The following is a 24666-nucleotide window of genomic DNA, read 5'->3' on the forward strand; positions in this document are numbered from 1 at the left end:
GGGTCTCAGGCTAAGGTCTTGCCCATCCCCTACTGCCTGATCCTGATCCTTTTACCTGGCAATGCCGGGATAGAATCTGGAACCTTCTACATGTTAAGCAGAGGCTCTTCCACGGAGCCACAGCTGCTCATCAGAGTATAGCCTATTCAGACCGGCTTTCCCATCACGTTCTGCCTGGTCCTTCTAATTGGAGCTGCTGGGGATTGAACCTGGGACCTTGTGTCTGCCAAGCAGAGGCTCTGCCACTGAGCCCAGCTCTTCCCCATGAAGCTGCCTTATCAGAAAATTGGTCCGTCAATTGTCAGTATTGTCAGACTAGGAATTGCTCTCTAATGTCTCAGACCAAAGTCTTCACACTAGCTGCCATCTGATCTTTGAAAGTGGAGAGGCCAAGGATTGATCCCGGGACGTCCTGCTTGACCAGCAGAGATTCCTCTCCTGAGATGCAGCGTCTCGTGCACAGGCGTGCGTCTCTGTCATCATCATCTCTTCTTTGAGCCCCACTTCGACTTGTTCTAGGGCAGGGGTAGTCAAACTGCGGCCCTCCAGATGTCCATGGACTACAATTCCCAGAAGCCCCTGCCAGCGTTCGCTGGCAGGGGCTTCTGGGAATTGTGGTCCATGGACATCTGGAGGGCCACAGTTTGACTACCGCTGTTCTAGGGCCTTTCTGAAATGGAAAGCAAGGGATTTCGAGAGATGGTGGCCAAGGGCAGGGGGAAGGGTGGCCACGCACAGGCTCAGCTTGGAGGGCCAGCCCCGATTGGAGTCGGGAAACCAGAGTGCCTCACTTGTGTGTGGCCAGGAGTATTCAGGAACACCATCCGTCGTGTATTTTTTTAAAAGCTGTTTGTAAAGGGAGATATTTTTCGGGATGTTTTATAAGAAACAGGAGTGCTTGAGAGAGAAGAATCTGGGCCCCTCCCAATTTTTCTGAATTGTTTGTCAGTTGAAGGGGGGGGGAAAGGTTGCCGTGTGCATTTTGAAATGGAAGGAGCCAAGACCTGCCTTGGACTCCTTGTTCGATCAGAACCTGAGATGCTTTCGTGCTGCCCGGGAAGGCACGTTATGTTGGATTTCCTCCTGATTCTCATGTTACGGAAATGCCTTCTTTCTTTGCATCTTTGGTACCAGATTTTTTCCCCCATAGTCTAATTCTGGTTTCATCCATTCCCCGCCCCCCTTCTTTCAGGACATGGTATTTAGGAGGAAAATTCTTCCTCTCTCCCTCACGCCCCACCCTGCCCCTCAGTCCCCCTCTTATAATCTCTGTATGCGTGGGCGTGTATGTCTTTTCACGAGTGTACATTTCAATAAAGCTAACTGTCCCGGAACCTGGCTGGTGTGTTGCTGTTCCCTGATTCTTCATCCCTTCAAAGAGGAGGGGGCTGGAGAGGAGCTTGACGGGAGCCGGATGGAGCGGAAGGGCCGCATAGTGGAAGATGCATCTGCCCATAACCCTCCCGTTTTGACATATTCATTTCCTTCACTGTGTTTTCCCCTGGAATGGAACCCAGAATCAGAATGACCCGGAGCTGGAAAATACCGATAAGGCCATGCAGTCCAGCCCCCCACCTTCTTGGGGACTTAAAAATCACCCACTCATCCAATCTCTTCCTAAAAACTTCCCACAATGGAGACCTCACTGCTTCTGATGCAGCAGGTTCCATCTATGAGCAGCCCTGGCCGTCAGAAAAGGGTTTCCAATAATTAAGTGGAACCTCCTTCCCCGTAATTTGAATCCTTCACTCCTAGTTCTGGTCTCTGAAGCTGCTGTAAACAAGTTGGCCCAAAGCTTCTTATCCCTATTTGGGTCTGGAATCTGTGAAACATTTTCATTATACTGTCCAGGTAGACTCCAGTGGGCGGCCATGTTGGTCTGGAGCAGCAGAAAAAAGTTTGAGTCCAGTAAGTCACCTGGAAGACCAATAAAGTTTTATTCATGCTATAAGCTTTTAAGTGCAAGCACACTTCTTCTAATATAACAAAAGAGCTTCCTCAATCAGGCATATAGATGGGGGGAGGTTAATGGCCAGGAAATTTTAGAGTTCAGGGGCAGAATTAACTGGCCAATTATAGCAGAAAGGGGATGGAGGCCGTTTCCAGAATCTTGTGAATGGCCGTCAGCCAGCATACGAATACGAGTTCAGTTCTATGGTCAACAAATTCAACTTTGGGTGCAAAAAGGAACTGCTTCACTCTGTGCCGTATGTTAATGTACTGCTCACCCTCTGCCTACAAGCATGGACTAGTAACTCCCATGTCCTTGTACCCGAGGAGGTTTGTGTGCTCATGAAAACTTCCGCCTCGAAGAAAACTAGGGTGGTGCCACTGGACTCAAACTTTGTTCTGCGGCTTCAGACCAAGATGGCGGCCCGCTGAATCTGGTCCGGCCCCATCACCCTTTGCCGAATTGACAACTGGGCAGTTTGTGGGTTCACCCTTCCGGGCCATACTGGAGACGTGGCATGAATAGGAAGGCGGCCTGTTGCTTTCACGGGCGGGAAACGCCAGAGGACAAGACGTGTGCTCCTGCCACCCGACTCCAGCAGCACCTGAAGGACCAGCAGTGCTTCTCCCCCAAAGAATAAGGAAGGGCCTCCTGGGTCTGCCTTGTCCACACCTGTGTCCCCCTGCAGCTCTTCAAGGTCTCCGTGAAAGGACTGCTCCCGGTCACAGGCCCAAAGGTTCTTTTCTGCTTTTAAAATTGGTGGAGTCACGGATTGGCCCCGGCCTGGATAGGGCAGGCCAGCCCGACCCCATCAGACCTCGAAAGCTAAGCAAGGTCAGCCATGGAGAGTGCTTGGAGGGCAGACCCCCGGGAGGCCTGGGATCCTAGGCAGAGGCAGGCAGCAGATCACGACCTCCGCCTCGAAAATCCTTCCGGGTCTCGAGCGCTTTCTCTGCACGCCCCGGAATGACCGTGGGGCCTCCTGCGTGCTCTTCCATCCCACCCCGGCCCTCTCCATCCCCCTCCCTCCTCATGTTTAATTTGGCCTTCATCTTTTTGGTTTGTGCTTGTGTTCCGTTGGTTTTTGTTTTTTTTCCCCGTTTTCATCCCTGTTTTTTTTTCTTTATGTCTGTTGTGTTTCTCCCATGCAGGAGCGATTATGTTTGCCTCTGCATATTTTAGAAGAGCGAGGGCTGACGCGGGTGGCAGAGACTGTGCAGGCCCTGCTAGAGCGAGCCCCCCCCAAACAGCACCAGCCACACTCCTCGGCCGTGTAGCCCCCCCGGGACCTTGTTCCTTTCCCCTCGGCCAAGCCGAAGACACCGGGACTCGACCGCTGGCTGGGGGCGAGCGTCCGGCACACGGGAACGCTGGGATCGGAGGAGGAGGAAATCGATGTCCAGGATCCCTGCGGGGAATCATTCGCTTCATTTCTCCACTTTTTTTGGGGGGGAGGGGGGGGAGGTCCAAAAAAGGTCCCCACAGAACTTTTAAACGGTTCTTGTTCAGTGTAAAGTGAGTTTTGGTGGGAGGGGGAGAGCGAGGGCAGAGAGGGGCTTCACTGGCCACCAGCTTTGCTTTAAAGACGGCCGCAGCCGGACCGGGATGTCGGAAAACTCCAAGGTGTGTCCGGCGAGCGCCATTCGCACCCTCTCCTTTGTTTTGACAAAAATTGCACATGGAGTGCTGCTGGGGAAAGCAGCCTTCTGTCCCTGTCCCCACGCTGCCCGGGCAGCACTTCTGCACCCGCACCCTGCCAGTCTCTAGCCTTGGCCTCACCCAGGAGTTTTGTGCCGGGTTGTTCACCCGGGGGGGGGGGGGACCTTCCTCTTAGGGGTCTCAGGGGGAGCAGGAAGAGTCCCACGCTGTGGCTTCACGTGGGCAGCGGGCCGGAGGAGGAAACATGAAGCTGAGTTCCCACTAGCCGGCGGTTTGACCGAGCCTCAAAGATGTTTTATTAAGCGGAGAAAGGAGGGGGCTGCTGTAGTGAACTCCGGCCTCTGCGTGTCAAAGACCACAAAAATTGCTTTGGGTGAGTTTGGAAGAACTGCGGGGGGGGGGGGTGACATCTTTGTATTGGCGTGTGTGCCTTTTCCATCTGGATTTTCCACATATGCATCCCTCCACCTTTGCCGTGTGCCCTCCTCTCTGTGTTTGTTCGTGTGTTTTATAAAAAGCTGTCCAAGGTGTGCCATTGAGGCGAAGAACCATCTCGGTGCTCTTTGGAGAAGGCGAGACAGGTGCAGGGGAATCAGGATCCGACCCAGCCTGCCCATGCCCCATCCCTGCTCCTCACTCGACAGCTGCCCTGGCTTTCCAGCCTCATGCTGCAGCTCGGGGGTGGGGGGTGGGGAAATTCGGAGGCATGTTGAGCGCATTTTAGACATACGCAACAGCAAAGAAGGCCTCTATTGCCAAGAGACTTCTGGGACTGAGAAGCTGCGTGTTGGAGGAGGAGGGAAGAAAAGTGTTCCCTGGACCAGGTCAGGATCAGAACCTCAGGATCTCGGCCCTCTTCCTCCTCGGCCTGGCATTGCTCCCTCCCCTCGGTTCCACTAAGAGCCAAGCGGGAGCTTCTGGGTCCTCTCCCCACCCTCCGATTGAGACCCCTAATGGCAAAATCTCTTGGTCCTTGCATGGAGGGCATCCTCAAGGAAAGCACACCACTAAAAGAAGTTTTATTTACTCTGGCTGCTCCTGGCCCTGCAAACGGGGGCTCCGCTGCCAGACCGTGGGCTCTTCCACCCATGCGGAATGAAGCCCTTTCAGCTTGCTTTGCGGCCGCGTTTTACTGTGGCCGAATCCGCTGGCACTGAGAGTGTCTTGTTCAGTCTGTGCGGAAGCGCTCTCTTCCTGCCCCATGCCCAGCGTTCCACGGTTTGCAGATCGAAAGCGACCCTTGAAGGATTGCCGTAGACGTCGGGGAGGAACTGCAGGCTGCCTCCCGGCTTGCTTTGAATGGTGCCCAGGAGTGTCCCCCACCCTACCCTGCCAACTTGTGCCAGAGCTGTAGTGCCCGATATGCACCTTGCTTTCCCTTTCTCCCCTTCACCAGCTCCCAGGAACCGGCTTCCTACCCAGCTCTGAATCCGATTGTTGAAGCAAGGGGGCTTCCTCAGCCGGGCTGGAAGCAGAATCTGGATTAATTCAGGAAGACTGGCTCCCTCTCCTGCCTACCCCTCCCTAAATAGGAGTTTTTCTTGGGGGGGGGGGTGTCTGCCCCATCACCAATAACCAGGAAGCTTAGCAGCCCATGCCATCATCCAGTTGCGATCCCAGCAACTGGGGGGGGGGGGAGGTGTCAGTCCCAAGTTGGCTCAATCAAGCCAGCGAGGAAGTTGCATGGAAAGACTGAATTGTCAAAGGTTTCCATGCGTCTTGTGGGCTTTCCAGGCCATGTGGGCAATGTGGTGGCCTCAATCCCTGACATTTTGTCAGTAACTACGGCTGGCATCTTCCAGAAACAGGACACAGCGAGTGGGAATCTCTTCAGGCCAAAGCGTGGCGTCTGTGAACAGTTACTTCTCAGGTAGGCGTAGGTGTGTGATTCCTCACCTTCCTGTCTTCTCTGGGAGTCTCCCAGGGGCTGGACTCGAACTAGGATACACTTTTCCTATGTCTGGGTGGAGTCCATTAGCAAGTTCATTAGGAAAGTGTTTTTCCTGGGTCTGGGTGGAGTTCATTAGCAAGCCCATTTATCCAGACACAGGTAGTTCCGGTTCATCCCCTGGGATACTCTCAGATAAGACAGGAGCATGATACGTTACACACACGCACGCACCCAGGAAGTAAATGAATGTCCAGCACACACTCCACACTTTGCCATGGAGACATTCCCGTCTTGCCGTGTCCAACCGCTGAAGGCACCAGGCACAGTTGCTGGCAAAATGGCACGGATGAAAAGGACCAGGCCACATCGGCCACACGGCCAGGAAAACTGGGAAGATGGGTGCGGAGGATCTTCTGCCATGCAAATCGGGCATGTGGTTCAAATTCCAGGCACCAACAGAACAAAGCCTTGAGTCCAGGGACACCTTTGGGACCAAAAACATTGAAATCTGGGTATAAGCTTTCATGTGCAAACATCTGTATCTGAAGCTTAGACCTAGAGTGAAACTTCATTGGTCATAGAGATCCCTCTGGATGCACACTTTATTTTGTGGCGACCCACCCAAATCTGTTTCCCAGGAACCAAAATGCACATGCGCATGCATGTCTCCCATCCAGAGCAGCCTAGCACCCAGTCTGCCACGATGCCATGATGAATTCAGTGAAAAGGAACTGCACCGTTGATTTCCCAATGTTATAGATAAGAGAAAAACGAAATCAGCAGGCCAGAATGAGAGGTCTCACATCCACTCTTGTTTGGTGTTTAAGTGATATAATCTCTGGGCAATCAGAACGGGCTCCTAGGTACATTTTTCCCATTTTCAAATATTTCTCCAATGATTGCCACTGCAGAGTCTGTAATCCATTTAACAGGAATATATCAGGTATAAGACGTATCAATTAAGACGTGCCTACGGGCATGTGGGAGTAAAATTGCCTCAAGATAGAGAGCTTAAAGCCGAGAGATGCGTCTTATAATAGATATATATTACTGTTAAATGGATTACAGACTCTGCAGTGGCAATCGTTGAAGAAGTCTTTGAAAACGGGGAAAATGTACCTAGGAGCCCGTTCTGATTGCCCAGAAATTATATGATTTATTCACCAAACAAGAGTGGCTGTGAGACCTATCCTTTTGGCCTGCTGGTTTCGTTTTTCTCTTATCTATAGCACCCAGCCAGGGCAGGGGGGGGGGGAGGCTTCCCTCTTGTGGCTCTTTGTCTGGCTCGCTGCCTTTGTGTTTTCACCACATCAAAACCTTGAAGGGACACGAAGCCAGAAAAATCGGTTATCTTTTCCCAACCTAGTTTCAAACGAACTATACCAAAAAGAAAAACTCCACATTGTCAACGGTTTGGGAAATTGTGTGTGTGTGTGTGTTTGTATTTATGTGCAATTTTTTTTCCTCTTGTATTTTACTGAAAAAAGTTTTTAAAAGGAAATTGTATAGAATTCTATTTTGTGTTCTGAAGCGCCAGTCGTGGCTCGTCCCCCTTCTCCCGGTGGACACTGGGGGAGGGATGCAGAGTCCCGTGTCCTGCGCCCAGAGCCGGCTGTTACGGATTGTGATCGGCCCTTCCCCTCCTCCCTCCCCAAACAGTATCAGAGAACTCAGGCTGTTCCGAGAATCTGCAGAATTCCCCCAGGTAATTTTCAGGTCAAAACTGACATTATCCAAGGTACCTTTGCTTGCGTAGCTCAGACCCTGTTATTTCCTCCAGACCCCAAAACAGATTGGCCTGAGCTTCAAAGCTTCGGTGCTCTCACAGCCCTAAGGAGGTTTCCCCTTCCTCCATTTGGGGGGGGGGGGCTCCATTTTATCCCACGAGGCAGGAATCCTGTGGAGCAGGGGTGGTCTGAAAGGACGTAACGCATGATGGTTTGTGCGGCTCACACTCCTTAAACCGGCTGACCAGGGTGTCCGTTGGGCCCTGACCAGGTTGCCCGTTGTTCATGACACCCCCTCAGGCTGCCCAGTTGGACTCCTCCTCTGCCTGCCCTTGGGAGCCTTGGCAGCCCCACCTTTCCTTGGGAGCCCCCCCTTTCCTTCCACCGGCACATTCAGCTGATCCCCTCTGGTGGCTGCTCTCAAGATGCGTTGCTTTTGGTTGCCCGAGGGCAGGAGAGAATTCTTAAACCAGAACGAAGTTGGGAGTCCAGGGGTGATTTTAAGAGCAGCCCAGTTTTATTCAGGGCCTAAGCTTTAGGGTGCATGCGCACTTCAGCAGTGGTATCTGAAGAAGGACGCATGCCCATGCAGGCTTACACCTTGAATAATACTTTGTGGGCCTGAAAGGGGTCCCTGGACTCCCAGCTTCATTCTGCTGCTTCCCACCAACACAGTGACACCCCTCCCCCCCCCGGATCTCATGAAAAGAGCCAAAATGTATTTTAAAGCCCCCAAAGGAATTTCTGCATTTGCACGAGGCACTTCCCGACACCCAACTCTGCAGGGAACGTGTCCTGGCAGTTTGGTAAACGACTGGTGCTCCTGCGAATCAGAAGGACTGCAGTTATGGGTTGTGTGGGAGAAGCAGCAGGCAGGGATCCCCAACCCGAAGGCTAAACATTGACCACCCAAGTCTCTCCTGCAGAGGCCGTGTTTTCAGGGCTCTCGGATCCCCCCCCCCCCCAGCCCCAGCACTTGGCAGAACGGCCGGAGGATCGAAGCTTTCCCTCCTGTTATTTCTGCAAACTGTAAACGTGTAATTAGCTGAAGGATTTTTTTTTTAAAAAGGTTCTTTCCTGTATTTGTATGTCTGTAAATACATTCCATAGTTTTTCTAAGATATAACTTTCAAGATTATCATGTACTTTATTTTAAATTGCCTGTATGCGACCAGTTCACATGTAGTGCACATGACCTATATAAACTCGAAGCCTGGGTGATTTGAAATAAATGATAAAGCTTTACAGCTGAACTGGTTTCTGTTTGTTTGTTTTTTTCCTTCTCCAGTTCATTTGAAATGCACGGCAGCCTTGAAAATGCAAGGGAGAGGGGTCCATCTTCTCTGGGGGCCCCAATGAGTTGGGACCCCCGCCCGTGCATCCGAGCGCACGTTTCTATCAAATTAGTGGGATTGTTCGGGTTTTATTTATTTGCCTTATTCGTATCCCATCTTTCACTGCAGTGGGGACCGAAAGCAGCTTGCAACAATCTCCAGCCCTCTCTTTTATCCTCACAACAACCCTGCGAGGTAGATTCCCCAGATGGGCACTTTAACCACCGTCTTGACTACGGAGCACATTGACTAGTGCAGCCTTTCCCAACTTGTTGACCATTGTGAACCCCCTGAAACATCCTTCAGGCTTTGAGAAACCCCAGAAGTGACACGATCCTGCAGAATAGGGTTGGGAAGCAGAGCTGTGTCCCTCCCCTTCCTACCCCCGCCAGGCCAATTGGACATTTTGAGACCTGCAAGGGGGGGGGGGGATGACATGGCCATATATGGTCATATCACCCAAGAAATGTTTAACAAAAAAATATATTCACTCCCACCCATTCAGGAAACCCTTCCAGGGCCACCAAGAACCCCTGCTCGAGAAAGCGTGGACTAGTCCAGGGGTAGTCAACCTGTGGTCCTCCAGATGCTCATGGACTACAATACCCATCAGCCCCTGCCAGCATTCGCTGGCAGGGGCTCATGGGAATTGTAGTCCATGAGCATCTGGAGGACCACAGGTTGACTACCCCTGGACTAGATGACTGCAAAGGGATGACTGTCCTGCTAGGCTGTCTTTAAGGGCACCTTAAGGGCTCACAATGTGTATTTCAGTCTGAGCTTTTGTGAGTCATTTGCCATTCTAAATGCTGTTCGTTTTCGAGATGCCGCTAGCTTTGCTTTATTCCAGGTGTGCCAGACCCGTGACCTCTGCCGCAGTGGCTCAGGACAAGCTTTCACGGAGCTCGTGAGAGAGTCGTTTGCAAGGTTCAGAGTTAATTCACAACAGATCTTTTTTTTTTGGGGGGGGGGGGCTTTAATTCACTTCTGCTTTGTTACCAAGAATAGCTAAAAGAAAATGTAACTTCAGGGTCACCTTTTAGGCACAAAATGGCCTTTTCAGACTCACCCGGCTAGAGGGCTGGCCTGCAGAGACCTGGCTCTCCAGCTAAGAAGGGCAGAGTCTTTGTGAACTCTGTGGAGAAGATGCCATGTTTTGTAATGTCTAATCCAAAATCAGACTCCAGCCCAGGTGGGTCTAGCCTGTTTCACAGCCACAAAGAAAAGGATCGGCAACTTCAGTGCTTCTTTGCCAGCTGAGATCCAGCTCATCAGCGCCTCCAAATCAAAAAACAGAGCCAGACTGATTGCATGTGGAATTCTTTATTCGTTCTTCCTCCTGGCAAGCGAAGTGCCCCTCCTGTTCTCCTTCGCCACTCCGCTCCCTTGCCCCAAAGCCCCCTGCCGGGTGAGTGGAGCCGATGCTGCCAGCCTCACTTCTTCTTCTTGGCTCCCAGTTTCCCGGCTTTGCCCTTCTTCCCTTTCTCTTTGGGGGGCGGCTCCTCCTCGAGAAGCTTTTTGAGGGCCTTGTAAGGGCCGAGGAACCGGCGGACCATCATTCCCCTCCACCAGGCCTGCAGCTGGAAAGAGGGAGACGGGGTGGGGGCAGAATTGGCATGCTGGGCTGAGGATGGGCTCTCATTTTGGGAAAGCCTCCCTGCTGCCTCCAGCTTTCCATCCCCCAGGTGAGGTCTCTTCTTACCTGCCTGCCCTGCTGCAGGTCCAGGTTGCCCAAGGGTGCTGCCCGAGACACCCTCCAGCCAAACAGCTGTTTGGGAAGGGGAGAGACAACCCCCTTCAAAATGACCCTGGGCAGTACTGGTCCGAGCAGAAGGTGGAAAGGCTAGGATGGAAACAGCCTCGGTCTCAAACAACCCCGCGAGTTTGGCCTTGTGGAGGAAAACTTCGCTGCCCATCCCGTTGGGAAGAAGAGCCCTTCTCACCACAGATGTCCAAGCTAAACATCCATTTTCTTCCTTTACAGCTTACTCCAAGAGGACCGACGATTCTCCTCCACTTTATCCCCACAACACAATTATTTGCATCCTACATCTGTGCCCCGCCTTTCTCGCTAGTGGGGACCCAAAACAACTGTCATTTTCCTCCTTTCTGTTTTAACCTTACATTCACCCTGCGAGGCAGCCTAGGATGAAAGAACACGTAGACCGGCCCAAAGCTACCCAACCGGCTTCCCTGGCAGACGGGATTCAAAGCCGGCTTCCCCTGATCCTTGTCCAGCCGTGTGGCCTCTGCCTATAAAGACGGCCTGCCTCTCCTTTGCTCATGCGCATTGGGTGAAATCACAAGCCCAGCAGAACCATTCTGTGCCCCCTTTGATTCTCCCCAGGGGGGGTCTTTGCTGCTAAGGTGCTTGTGCTGTTGGCGTGGGACCCCTCTCCGTGGCATAGACCAGGGGTAGTCAACCTGTGGTCCTCCAGATGTCCATGGACCACAATTCCCATGAGCCCCTGCCAGCGAATGCTGGCAGGGGCTCATGGGAATTGTAGTCCATGGACATCTGGAGGACCACAGGTTGACTACCCCTGGCATAGACCACGCCAGTCTGATCCATAGAGGCTGTTCTGCAGCTGGCCTCCGGCTTGTCAAAGTCCCCCGGTGGGGAGGAGGTCCTGGGAAAGGGCCCATCTCACCTTCAGAATGCTCTTCATCTCCCGAGCGTCCTGTTCTAGCTTCTTGCGCGCGTGCTCCTTCTCCTTCCGGTCTTCGATGATGACTTGTTCACACAAGAGGCACTGCAGAGAAGGAAAGACCTCTGAGATGGCCTCTCGATCTCCCTCCCCCCTTGCCAGAAAGGAGAAGGGGCTTTGAGGGTTGGGTTTCAATGTTCTGGGGAGCTTGGACAACCCCGAAGCTGCCTTCCTGGCAATCCAACCACCCGCCCTCTCTCTGCCTATATGTAATGGGTGAGGACATCCTGTTGAGGGCCAGCTTGGTGTAGTGGTCAGGAGTGCGGACTTCTAATCTGGCATGCCAGGTTCGATTCTGCACTCCCCCACATGCAACCAGCTGGGTGACCTTGGGCTCGCCACGGCACTGATGAAACTGTTCTGACCGAGCAGTGATATCAGGGCTCTCTCAGCCTCTCCTCCCTCACAGGGTGTCTGTTGTGGGGAGAGGAATGGGAAGGCGACTGTAAGCCGCTTTGAGCCTCCTTTGGGTAGGGAAAAGCGGCATATAAGAACCAACTCTTCTTCTTCTTTACTGTCCCTGACAAAAGCTTATGCCAGGAGTGGCCAAACTGTGCCTGTGCCGCGTTGGTCTGAAGGAGCACAACAAAATCAGAGTCTGGTAGCACCTTTAAGACCAACAAAGATTAATCACCAGGGTCTGGGCAGAGGGTGTCCGCTGCCCCCCAGAGGAGCAGGAGGCCTAGTTGCCTGCTTTCTCCCTACCTGCTTGGCCAGTTCCTGCAGGGCCAGCTGGTCGGCTGTCCTGGAAGCCTTCAGGGCGTTCAGCTCCTGCTGCTTGGCCTCCGTGTCCTTCTCGTACTTCTCCATCCAGTATTCCAGCTTCTCCTCGATGGCCTGATGGGCACAAATGCAGACCAGAGACTGACTCTCTGAGCACATGAGGGAGGCTCCTTCAGCATCCTCTTGCAAGTCTTCTAGGAATTGTAGTCCACGGACATCTGGAGGGCCGCAGTTTGACTACCTCTGCTCTATGTTTGCCAGTGTCCTGCACATCTCTCTTAGACAGGCCGAAGGGATGTCTGGCAAACCCACCGTTAGCTGGTGCTTGAGGAAATTCTCCGTGTCCTGGTGGACTCTGATCTCCTCGTCCATTTGGTTCCTCAGCCTCTGCAAAGGGGAGAAAGAGAGTCAAGCTTCCTTTGTGCCAGAGCAGCCCTTCTCAACTTTCTTACCCTCCAGAAACCCCAGAAACATCCTTCAGGCTTTGGGAAGCCCCAGAAGTGGTGCGATCCTGCAGAATACGGTGGGGAAGCAGAGTTGTGTGCATGCCTACCCGGGGCCCCTCTAGGCCCATCACTGGCCATTTTGGAAGGGTAGGTGAGTTGACATGACCATATGTCGTCATATCACCTGATAAACAATTTTTTTAAAATGCATTAAAAAGGAACCGCGCCCCACCCATTTGGGAAACCCTTCCAGGGCTGTCAAGAACCGGCAGGGATTCACGAAACCCGGGCTGAGGAAGCCAGCCCCAGAGGAACAACAGCTGAACTCGCACGAGGACACCACCCAAGCACTGGTGGCCCTTGGGAAATCCTTGCTCTGGGCCATCTTCGGATCAGGGTGGGATACTGGGACACGTTCCAGGGACGCTGCTCGTACACTGCGGCTCCATATTCACCTCCAAGTGCTGGAGAGCTCTGGTTGAGCAACCCACCAGTGGCGGGGGAAGGGGGCAGGGGCCTGCCTTGCAGTGTCGAAAGGAATAAAGGAAGGCACAAGGGATGGAAGAATCCAGCCAGAGCCCAGCATATGGCGCTCGTCCCTGCCAGTGAACACACACAGCTGCCTTGTGCTGAATCAGGCCCTCAGTCCATCAACGTCAGTATTGTCTTCTCAGACTGGCAGCTGCTCTCCAGGGCCCATTCTGCACACACAGGATAATGCACTTTCAATGTGCCTTGGCAGCCGGATTCTCCTGTGCGGAACAGGAAAATCTAAAGTGCATTGAAAGTGCATTATCCTATGTGTGCAGAAGAGGCCCAGGTTTCAGGCAGAGGTCTTTCCCATCACCAACTATTTCCAGCACTTGGTTTGTGAGTTCTTCCTTCATTTATCAGAAATAGTTAAAAAAAAAAACAGCTTCCATTTCTAGCCAATGATACAACATTGAACCCAGATCTCTCCCTGCTCCATCCAAGATGCCTGCCAGTCACTCCCCCCCCCCCTCGTAAAAAGCCCTGGCAAACAGGCAGGCCTTGTGCTGCCTCCTGAAGATCTCCAGTAGGAGACACACACCCCCATCACCACTTCAGGAAGCCCCTTCCCCAGAGATGGATCCACAAGGGGAAAGGCCCAGGCTCTGGTCAATGCCAGGCAGGCCACCCTAAGTCATGGGATGGCTCACCAGAGGGCTTCCTGCTGACCGTAATGGGAGCACCAGGATGTAATACGAATGATAGGCAAGTCCACCTAGCTCTGGCCTCTACAAAAGGGATGGGAGCCTCTAGCGAGGCCCTCGTGGCAGAGGAAAGCCCCACCCTCCTTGGACCAGACGTGTGGGATCCAGCCTCAAGCCTGCCCATGCTGACAGGGTGTAGAAACCTGCCCTCATCTATCACCCCCAGCTACATCAACCAAGCCCTGGCTGACCAGCATACCTCTATTTCATTCTGGAGATCGTTGTCCATGTTGGCGCACTTCTGCTGCGTCTGAGCCACCTGCAGCTCTGCGTCCTTCTTGACATACCGGTTCTCCATGTCGGTCTTCGCCTTCATCTCTTGGAGCTGGTCCTTCAGGTAGGCGATCATCTCCTCCCGGTTCTGGGGAGGAAGGAAGAAGTGGGAGTCCAAGGGGTGTTGGGCTGGCTTCTCATATGCCTGGTGTGGCTATGGGGGGGGGGGGCTTGTGCCCCTGAACCAATTTCTGCAGGAAACTCAGTGGCCACATTCCTTTTGGAGGCATCCCTTTAGCAGAGAGTGAGCAAATGTCCAGTCTCTGCCTCCTGGACGGACAAATCCTATGGAATTGGTTTCAACAGCAGCTATGGATCCTGCAAAGCACCCCTACATTTGGGGATACATTTTAGTTTCTTGGGAGGTCCCACGTCGGAAGGAAGGGAGGGGAAGGCAGGCTACTGCGGAGGAAATCCACCTTATGGCCACTGTGCATGGCGGGGAGGAGGGGGACATAGTCAGGCAGTGATTCTAGAAGTACAAAAGCACCACTAATTTGATTTAAGGGATGCTGTGGTTCTGCCCCACTGCATGAGCCCGGCTGGCATACAAACTCAACTCCAAGTCTGGAAAACTAATCTGTGCAAAGGCCACAGGCTGAGAGGCATCCTGACCAGAACTAAGTTCAGAGTGCCAGACCACATGGGAGCGGTTATTTAGATCTCCAGAGAAGTGGATCGGGGCCATAAGCAGTGGCTTACAACAAAAGCGAGGACCCCTGATCCCCCGCCACACACACAGTTTCCCAGGCTCAGCCTCTCCCCTTCACTAAGCTGCCATGTAGAAGAAGAGTTGGGTTCTTTCCCCCCGCTTTTCAGTGCCCAAGGGAGTCTCAAAGTGGCTTCCAATCGCCTTCCCTTCCCTCTCCCCCACAACAGACCCCCTGTGCGGAAGGTGGGACTGAGATAGCTCTGACAGGACTGGCCTGTGAGAACAGCGCTAACCAGACTGTGACTAGCCCAAGGCTATCCAGCTGGCTACATGTGGAGGAGCGGGGAGTCAAACACAGCTTGGCGTTATGATCCTTGCATATGTTGGCTTTTTATGCCCAATAGCTAGAAATAGATTTTGGGAGGGGGGGGGGAGGTCCCAATGGTGGTTCTCATGTGTGTACTTTGATTGTTGCATACCTTTTGACGCTCCACAATCCCCTGGGGTTCTTAGGGGTGTCAATAAAAACCATAATGACATCACCGTTGCTGTTTCCAGCATACCTGGAGCTCAAACTCCTTTTCTTTCTTGACATCGTTAATCTGTTTTTGGAGAGACTTTATTTTCTTTCTTCCCATCTCTTCCCTAGAAAGGAAGGAAAAGGAAGAAGAAAACAACGGCAATCTCTTGGAACAGAAGAAGACGCAGCGCAGCTTTTAGGACTTGCTCAAGAAAAGGAGGTAGGGAAAAAAACGGTCCAGCAGAGGAGCGGCTGTTTTGCCCACACTGGAGCTTCACGGGGGCGGGAAGGCGAGATTTGGGATTTCCTGACGAATGTGATAGTCATTCAGGAGTTTGTGGCAGCAAAAACTGCGGAAATGGCAGGAACACCCTGCAAGAGTTTATCTATTTATTGAACTTCTGTGCCAGTTGCCTGCGGAGGCTTGCAGCATAGCTTCAAAGACTAAAACCAGAAAACAATTTTAAGAATCCCTTCCCACCCTCCCCAACCTACCCCCCTTACCAAGCCGCCAAATTTCTGCCATAAGTGCCTGGAAAGATGTAACAGGACAGGGTAGCAGAAGGGCCAGGAGGAGAGGCCTCCACATTCTGGCCCCAACCCAACGCCTGCTGATCCAAGAGGCTCTTCCAGGGTGGCCTCCTGGTCCCTTTAACTGCAGACTTGAACCTGGGACTTTCTGCCTGTACTGAGCCATGGCCCCTCCCCCAAATGAAGCTGCCTTCTATGGAGTGAGCCTCTTGATCCACCAAGCTGACTGCTGTCCACTCTGACTGGCGGCATTTTTGCACGGCCTCAAGCCTTTCACTTCACCGACCACCGGAGCCTTTTCTAACTGGAGCGGCCGGGGACTGAACCTGGGACCTTGTGGGTGCCGAGCAGATACTCAACCGCTGCACCACACCCAAGTCAGGGGGCTGTCACAGACACTGCAGCCTCTCAGATGCAAAACCAACCTGAGGACGATGTCATGCAGCTGGATCTTCTTTTGCTTCTCTGCGTTGACTGCTCTCAGCAGGGTCTGGAAGGTTCCCAGCGTCAGCAGCTCATCCATCGTCTCTTCGATCACGTTGCTGGCGTATTGCCTGCCGAGGAAGGCCCCCCCCCCCCCGATGCAATGAGAAGGAGCGCCCAGCATTTACTGGCGGGCTGCCTACCTCCCCCATCCCTAGGCCTTACATCAGGGGTAGTCAAACTGCGGCCCTCCAGATGTCCATGGACTACAATTCCCAGGAGCCCCTGGGGAAGTAGGAGTCCCTGTAATCTCAGCAGGGCTGTTTATCGACCTCCAGCCCTCCCTGGAGAAATGGTCTGTGTGGTTTGGTGGTCTGGTGTCATTCTGAGGTGGTCTCCAGACCTCACCTGGAGGTTGGCAAGTTTGGTGTAGTGGTTAGGAGTGCGGACTTCTAATCTGGTGAGGCGGGTTCGATTCTGCGCTCCCCAACATGCAGCCAGCTGGGTGACCTTGGGCTCCCCACAGCACTGATAAAACTACTCTGACCGGGCAGTGATATCAGGGCTCTCTCAGCCTCACCCACCCCACAGGGTGTCTGTTGTGGGGAGAGGAAGGGGAGGCGACTGTAAGCCGCTGTGAGCCTCCTTCGGGTAGGGAAAAGCGGCATATAAGAACCAACTCTTCTTCTTCTTCTTCTTGCTCACAAGTCAGACAAGGACACGCCACCCACCCCCAATGCTGCTCTTCTTAAGGCTTTTCTCCTTGCTAGAACGAACGCTCCTCCGAAGGAGGTTAGGAGAGGCCCCTTCTTGCACCCCACCCCCCAACTCTGACAGAATTTGCTTTTGCTCCCTTGCTGAACCAGGGAGACCGTCTCTCATTCAAATGTCCTCGGTATTCTAACTGTATTCTAGATCAGCGGTCCGCAAGCTTCCGCTTGCTGTGGACCACTGTGGCGTAGTGGGCGGAGAGGGCGGCTCAGGGGCCCGCGCATGCGCGGCAGCTCCAGTGCAAACGCGCATGCGCGGACTGCCGCGCACGTGCATTTGCGCCCGGGAGGGGCGCAAACGCTCGTGCGCGGCAGTCCGCGCATGCGCGTTTGCGCCACTGCCATGCCGGCGGCTGCGGCTTCCCCTCCGGGCCGCGAGCAAATCGGCCGCTAAAGCAGCCGGTTAGCTTGCGGCTCGGCAAGCTTCTCTTCCCTTCCCTCCCCTCCTGAAGCGAGAAGCTTGCCGGGCCGCGAGCTAATCGGCCGGTTTGGCGGCCGATTTGCTGGCAGTCTGGCAAGCTTCTCGCTCCGGGGGGGGGAGGGAAGAAGGAGCCACGGCCTGGCGCCGGGCTGCGGCCCGCGGGTTGGGGACCACTGTTCTAGATGATCCAGGAGGTTCCTTCCAACTCTGTGATTCTAGGATTCTACGCCATTTCATTCTGCCAGGATGGGTGAATTCCTACAAGTCTTATCTAAGCAGGGTGGTCCCTTTCCTACTCTCTGATCAAAATCCTAATATAAATTCGGATGTTACATTTTTTTAACCCCTTTTGGGAAGTAAACAGAGAGTATAAATTAAGATTCAGATTATTGCCCTGCTCAAGGCATTGAGTCATGGAGCGTTTATTGGACAAAGGAAAGGGGAGCTGGCAAAACTGTTCATTTCTACAGCTGACATTATACAGCCTTCCTGATAACCATGTAGATTATGCTGGTGGGTTATCTGTGTTACAAGAACTGAAGAGAAGCCATGCAGGATCAGGCCCACGGCCCCTCCAGTCCAACGCTCTGTGTCTCGCAGTGGCCAAACCCCAGGTGCCCTCAGGAGGTCCACCAGTGGAGGCCAGAAATCCAGAAGCCCTCCCCTTCTTGCCCCCCCCAGCACCTACAGGACAGAGCATCCCTGCCCTGACAGAGTGTTCCATCTGTTCCTTCTGGCTGATGGTCCTCTGCTCCAGATGTTTCTCCAGTCACCTTGTGAAGCTGCTTATGCTTGTAGCGGCCACCACTTCCTGCAGCAGTGCGTTCCACATGTGAATGGCACGTCTAAATCTACTGCTCTTTAATTTCACGGAGCGTCCATGAGTTCTTACATTGTGAGAAAGGGGGGAAATGACTCTTGATGGGTCTGCCCTTAAAGTCAAAAGAAATTCTTAGCACACGACATTTGGGGCCACCACACACAGCTAAGATGGCTTTGAAAGGTGGTTAGATGGATCTATGGGGGACAGGCTCTTTGTCATGCATGCACAACGGAACCTCCATTTCCAAAACCTGTATGCTGACTGCTGTGGATTTCAAGGAGTGGCCAGTCTGTGGCTCTCCATATGATGCCCATGGCAGGGGCTCATGGGCATTGTAGTCCATGGACATCTGGGGAGCCACAATTTGGACATCCCTGAACCCATTTAAGAGGGTAGCTGTGGGGGTCAGCAGTAGAACAGCTAGATTTGAATCCTGTGGCAATTTAGAGACCAGCAGGATTTCAAACTCCTTTCATTAGCATTCAGTTTAGAATCCAAGTGCACCAGTGCCAAATGACCTTGATGTGTGTCTCCCCCACGCTTGGTCTAGGCGGGATACATGATGACTATGTCTCAGATGTCCTCCTGCCCTGGCCTCACCTGTCAGCCTGGACCTTCTTGAGATGGTCCGTGGACAGAGTCATTTGCTTTGCGGACATGTTGAAAAGCTGGTTGGCTCTCTTCAATTCGCTGCTCGTCTCCTGCAGCTGACGGCTGAGTTCAGTGATCTTGCCAAGCTCAACAGGGATTTTAGCCTGGCTTTCAGCCCGGGAATCCATAAGCTGCTGGTATTTGACGCCCAGATCCTTCTGGCTGTTGAGAATCTCATTGATGTGTTCGCCATCAATCTGAAAAGGAGGAGAGATGGTTTTGGATGACGGAAACGTAGAAACAGAGCTGGAAGGAATCTCAAGGGTCATCCAGGCCAACTCTCTGGACAATGCAGGAAATTCACAACTATCTCTCTCCCACCTAGGCCTGTAGCCACAGTGGTGCACAAAGGGGCTGGGCTGCATCAATCATTTGTCCTGTCCCTCCAATCAGCACTAAGAGTTGGTGTGAAATCTGTCAAGTCTTCTGCCAATGAGAGGGGGTGTCCTTCCCTTCTCCCACCTCCCTCCTAGGCTTTGCCAAGGAGGGAGAGATTCTCCTTTCCTCCTCCTCCCTCCCTCCTAGGCTTTCCCCTTGCAGTTTGCTTCCTGCACAGAGTCATTGCTCCTGCTGTGCTCTGAAGCATTTGACACAGTCTTTCTCCCACCTCAGCTTGCTAACTTGTGCTAGTCATGGAGTCCCCTGATCAGCAGCACTGTAGCACATAAGCTAAAAGCCAGAGCCCTTGGAGTGGTGGGCTATAACTGCAACAAATAAATAAATACATAGAAAGTCGGGGTAGGACTCTATTTTAGCCCAGATGGAGAGTGTTCAAAAGTGGTTAGAATCGGGGGAAGCAACACCACCGCCTCTCTATTCTGCCTTTCACAAGCAGACTCATGACCATCTTGCCGTGTGTGACCCTGACTGCACAGCTGTTTTGGACCATGTGGTGGGGGAAAGAGCTCTGTGCCAGGAACCCACAGGGGAGCGGAGCATCACAGCTTTTTAAAATCACTGTAAACGTGTGGTAATGAATTGGTGCTGGCAACAATTTTGCCTTCTCTTTTCACTGGGCTCAGCGAGGTGGGGGGAGCCTCCCCTGCTTCCCTTCCCATCTGTGCAAAGCAAAAAATGTCGCCCTTCCCTTGTATGCCAGGTAGCAAAGGAAGAGTGTGCACACACATGCTCCCTAGGCTGCCAGCCCCTGGGGGACGGAATCTGGGGAAGGTGGGGGAGAGACATGAATCAGGGATAATCCTCTGAAGTAGCCATTTTCACCAGGGGATGTAATCTCTCTGGTCCGGTGATCACTTGTAATACTGGGAGATCTTATTCCTCATTAGGACTCTCATGCTATTCGACTGCATTGTTTTATGACATGTAGCCTCATCTGGCAAATAAACCATAGAATATAAATACCTAATAAGGTAAATAAATAATGCTGGGCTCACCACCACTCTGCTCATTGCCCCACCTGTAGAATATTTCTCGTCACCATCTATCAATGGCTACTAGTCCTGTTGACCGAAGGGAAACTCCAGGTTCAGAGGGAGTCAACCTCTGGATCCCAGTGGCAGGAGGCAGCTTCTCAGGAAGGCCTCGGCCTCTCTGCCCTGCTATTGGCCCTCCAGAGGAACTGGCTGGCCCCTGTGTGAGACGGGAGGCTGGACTAAGTGGATCACTAGTCACATCTAGTAGGGCTTTTCTGGGATTCTTATGAAGGCCTTGGCTGTCCTGTTGTTGGCCCTCCAGAGAAACTGGTCAGCCCCTGTGTGAGGCAGGCTGCTGGACTAGATAGACCTTCACTGGTCTGACCCAGCAGGGCTCTTCTTATATTCTTATGAAGGCCTTGGCCTCTCTGCCCTCCAGAGGAACTGGCTGGCCACATTTGAGACAGGAGGCTGGACTAGATGGACCACTGGCCTGATCCAGCAGGGCTCTTCTGGTGTTCTTATAAACAACGGCCTCTTTGCCATTGTTGGCCCTCCAGAGGAACTGGTTAAACTCTGTGTGAGATGGAATCCTGGACTGGAGGGACCAGTGGTCTGATCCAGCTGTTCAGACGTTCCCCCACAAAAGATAGTCGGTAATTAGAGTGGAAACCCTTCTTGGATCACTTGAGAGCATCACAGTCCTGACGTTCTGTGCTTTAGTTGCAAGACTGGTGCCTGTTTGAGACGGAATCACCTGGGAAAGAGGCAAGGCAAATAGGAGAGGTTTGTGGCAGACACAGCAGGAGGTGACTCTGTCGGAATGCCCCCCCACACACACACACACACACTATTTCAGAATCCGCAGGGTACTTACGCTGAAGGCATCTTTCTTGCCCTCGTGCAAGGTAGGCATGATGTGCCCCAGGATAGCCAGCTGGTCAACACAGTCCTCCAGCACGGTATAAATCCTCACGGCTTCCAGAGGGAGCAGTGGAGGTCCCTGCCGCTTGAGCAGGCCCTCTCTAGGAAGAAAGAAACAGTGGAAGTCATGTGGAAAGGCCACAGGATTGGAGTGCCAGAGGGCAACCCACGCTGGGTGTCCTGTGGAAGGGACCACTGCACCACAGGAGAGCGCTCGCTACACATGCAGGGAGTGTGCAGGATCAATCCCCAGCTTCTACGGTTAAAAGAATCTCTATTCTTAAAACCACTCGTCTGTGTTTTAACAAACACCCTGCAAGGTATTTCATTCAAGTATGGCATTCGGATCTAGAATTTTTCAGAAATCCTGATTTTTGTCAAATCCCACAGACCCAGGGGAAAGAATACCTGGTTTTTTAAAAAGGTGGCCTGATCCTCAGGCTGGCTCGACATCTCAAGCTGCAAGAGAAGCAGGCCCCAAGATTTGCATTCAGCAGGGAGGTCTTGGCTTCTGCAGCCCGTTCTGGTTGAGCTTGCTTCTCCTGCACGCTGGTTTAAACTGGGCTGCTGAGAAGTGAACCCCAGGGGCCTCCCTCCCTCCCTCCCTCCCTAATGAAGGGGGGTGCCAGATTTTCAGATGGTTCCAAGGCCACCCAAGGTTTGAACTGTATCCAGCCTCTCTGGCTATCCTGCCTTTTTATACCATTTTAACGGCCCTCGAATAATGGCCTGCAGAAACATGAGCCACTCATCTCTTAGGCCAAATCTGGAAACAGATGTGGGAAGGGATGTCAGCGTAATTAGCAAGGAGCCCTCCGGCCCTCCACACAAACCCCCTCCTACAAAACAGGCGGCAGTCTGCGTTGTTTTTATTATGGAAAGAGCAGAGGGGTTTTCTCGCTCTCCCGCTTTCCTTGAGCCATCCAAAGCCGGAATAAGCAGAAACCTAATCCGACTGTACATGGTTCATGTCCTCCTCTCTCTGCGTGACACGTGGCCACTTTGGGGGCAGAACTTCTCCTCTTAAAAAAATATCTTCATGCCACTCTTGTTCTGGACAAACTGCTCCCAAAATGAGTTGAATTTGCTGGATTAAAGCAAATTGATGAAGTGCTTAGCTTCCCTGTAAACTCGCTGGCTTCGGAAGAACACTTCACAAAATCTGAGGCACCGTCTAGGAAGGAGCGAAATCAGTGGCTATCAAGAGAATCTTCTGACACTGCATGTAAAAGGAGGCTACAAGTAGACGTAGGCTGTACCAAATTATTCTATGTATTTTTGGCAACCCACAACTGGCCAATTTCTTCCACGCCAGGAATTTTTGTCCCCCACCCACCCTGGTGAGAAACCACTGTGTGATATCTGTAACATAAACACCAGAGTCCTGTCTCTGAAGGTCTTTATCTTTGCTGGGATCAGAAAACATCTGCCCTCCATCTTTTGAGGACCTGGCATTCAGGATGACAAAGCTTTTGTTTATACCACACTGATATTCAGGAAGCAGGTATGGCTCAGTGGCTGAGCCTCTGCTTTGGCATGCAGGTTCAATCCCCAGCATCTCCCAGGTCCCAGGTTCAATCCCCAGCATCTCCAGTTAAAAGGCTAAGGTGGCAGGTGGTGTCAAAGGTCCCCTGCCTGAGACCCCAGAGAGCTGCTGCCAGTCTGAGTAGGCAATACTGATCTTGATGGACTGCTTGGTGCAAGACCGCTTAATATGACTGTGGCAGAGCCCGGTAGAGAAGCAGCCCTTGGGGACAATGGCAGGCAAGCTTTCAAATGGCACCCTGTTACGTCCTCCATGTATTATTGCATTGTGTCAACTCTGTGTTGTTTTATATGCCAGGCTAATTGTTATGCTTCATTTCAGTTTTGTTCCAGACTTGGACTTGGTTCTAATTTCCAGGGTCCAAATCCTATTGCACCGCCTGTTGGACGACCCATCCTATTGATGGCATTGGTTGACACTGTGCAGGTTGTCTTGAGTCTCAGAGAGAATGGTGGACATAACTAAACAAGGCCTTTGAGAACGAAAAGCACCTTCTGGACTACAGAGTGGGCTGTACAGAAGCTTCCTTACATAACAACTGCTGGATCACACCAGTGAAGGTCCCTCTACTCCAGCATCCTGTCTCCCACAAGGGCCAGCCAGTAACTTTGGGCTGCTAACAACAGGGCAGAGAGGCCGAGGCCTTCACAAGAACATCAGAAGAGCCCTGCTGGGTCAGGCCAGGGAAGGTCCATCTAGTCCAGCCTCTCACACAGTTGCCATCCACTTCTCCTGGAGGGCCAACAAGAGGACAGAGGCTGAGGCCTTCCCCTGAGGGAGCCTCCTGGCTCTGGGATCCAGAGGTTTAGAACCTCTGAATGTGGAGGTTCTCCTCTGTCACCAAGTCGTATGAGGAAAGGTTAAGGGAACTCGGTCTGTTTAGCTTGGGAGAGAAGATGACTAAGAGGGGATCCAGTAGCCATCTTCAATTACTTGGATGGCTGTCCTACAAAATATGTGCAGAACAACTTGGAGTGGTGGATAGAATAAATATTCTTTTTGCTTGAACATTCAAATGCGTATGATGTAAGCTGGGGGATGTTTTATTGGGGACTTTGTTGTATTTTAATGCTATGTTGTGAACCGCCGTGAGACCAAACTATTGGCGAACAGCGGTATATAAATCCAAAAATAAAAATAAAAAATAATAAAATAAAATAGAGAAGATGGAGCAGAGCTGTTCTCTCTTGCCCCGGAGGGACGGACCAGAACGAATGGGATGAAATTAATGCAAAAGAAATTCCATCTTAACTTCCAGAAGAAGTTCCTAACAGAGCGGTTTCTCAGTGGAACAGGCTTCCTCAGGAGGTGGTGGGTTCTCCATCTTTGGAGATTTTTAAATGGAGGCTGGATAGACATCTGATAGAGAGGCTGATTCTGTGAATTTAGGCAGATGGTGAGTGGGTGGGCAGAAGAGACTGTGTCCACGCTTGGCTCTTGTGGCCCTTCCTTGCATGCCCAATTGCCACTTTGGGGTCGGGAGGCAAATTTCCTCCAGGTCAGGGATTCTGGTGTTTTTTTGGGGCGAGGGTCCTCATCAGGGCCTGGAATTGGGGTCCCTGTGGGTGGGCAGGTAGTGGTGAGTTTCCTGCCTTCTGCAGGGGGTCAGACTAGATGACCCTGGGGGGTCCCTCCCAGCTCTGGCAGCTCAGAAGCGCTGGAAACAGTCCTTGCCAATGAAGAGCCAGCCCTGAGGCGCAGAGTCCTTGGGGCTCCTGCAGCGCCTGCTGGGGGGGGGGGGGCGGCACCTCCCGGGAGTCCTACTCGGAAGTCAGACCCATGTTGTTCTACGGGGCTTACTCCTGGGAAGGCGATTTTTAAATTGCGTTGGTTGCAGAAGGGCTTCTGCCGCGCTCGGGGCCCCCCGCGGAGGTTCTTGGGGGGGGGGAGGCGTCATTTTGGGGGGACTCACCCGGCGCCCGCCAGCGAAGTCGAGGAGATCTCCATGGCGACGGGCCACGCTCCGCGAGGGGTCCTCCGCCAAGAGGCAGCTGCCCTAGGAGGCGCCTGTGTTCTGAAAACCGCCGGCTTCTGTAAATCGCAGGGCGCAGGCGGGTCCGCGGGAGGGAAAGGCAAGAAAGTGCC

At 52.7% G+C, this 24666-nt stretch overlaps 2 protein-coding genes across 4 annotated transcripts in view; one reads left to right on the forward strand and one right to left on the reverse strand.

The window, feature by feature from the left end:
• Positions 1 to 8481, forward strand: part of LRCH3 (leucine rich repeats and calponin homology domain containing 3) — a 110260-nt gene extending 101779 nt beyond the window's left edge. The window contains exon 21 of the mRNA XM_077348065.1: positions 3103 to 8481. Coding sequence (XP_077204180.1) covers positions 3103 to 3228 — 126 coding nt within the window. The 3' untranslated portion in view covers positions 3229 to 8481. The remainder of the gene's footprint in view (positions 1 to 3102) is intronic.
• Positions 8482 to 9866: 1385 nt separating this feature from the next.
• On the reverse strand, positions 9867 to 24627 carry DRC9 (dynein regulatory complex subunit 9). 3 transcript variants are annotated; one of them, XM_077348074.1, is made up of 10 exons: positions 24494 to 24627; positions 20989 to 21136; positions 18688 to 18935; positions 16076 to 16204; positions 15163 to 15244; positions 13874 to 14035; positions 12306 to 12380; positions 11976 to 12107; positions 11214 to 11315; positions 9867 to 10142 (listed from the first exon to the last, which is right to left on the reverse strand). In XM_077348074.1, the coding sequence occupies exons 1-10, from the start codon at positions 24526 to 24528 to the stop codon at positions 9996 to 9998; spliced, it is 1260 nt and encodes a 419-aa protein (XP_077204189.1). In that variant the 5' UTR covers positions 24529 to 24627; the 3' UTR covers positions 9867 to 9995. The 3 variants fall into 3 exon arrangements, with proteins under 3 accessions (XP_077204189.1, XP_077204191.1, XP_077204190.1); XM_077348076.1 differs by lacking the exon at positions 24494 to 24627 and adding an exon at positions 24382 to 24401; XM_077348075.1 differs by lacking the exon at positions 24494 to 24627 and adding an exon at positions 21444 to 21570.
• Between the last annotated feature and the right edge of the window lie 39 nt (positions 24628 to 24666).

Source organism: Paroedura picta, chromosome 8, assembly GCF_049243985.1.
Source record: "Paroedura picta isolate Pp20150507F chromosome 8, Ppicta_v3.0, whole genome shotgun sequence".
NCBI classification, from domain to species: Eukaryota; Metazoa; Chordata; class Lepidosauria; order Squamata; family Gekkonidae; genus Paroedura; species Paroedura picta.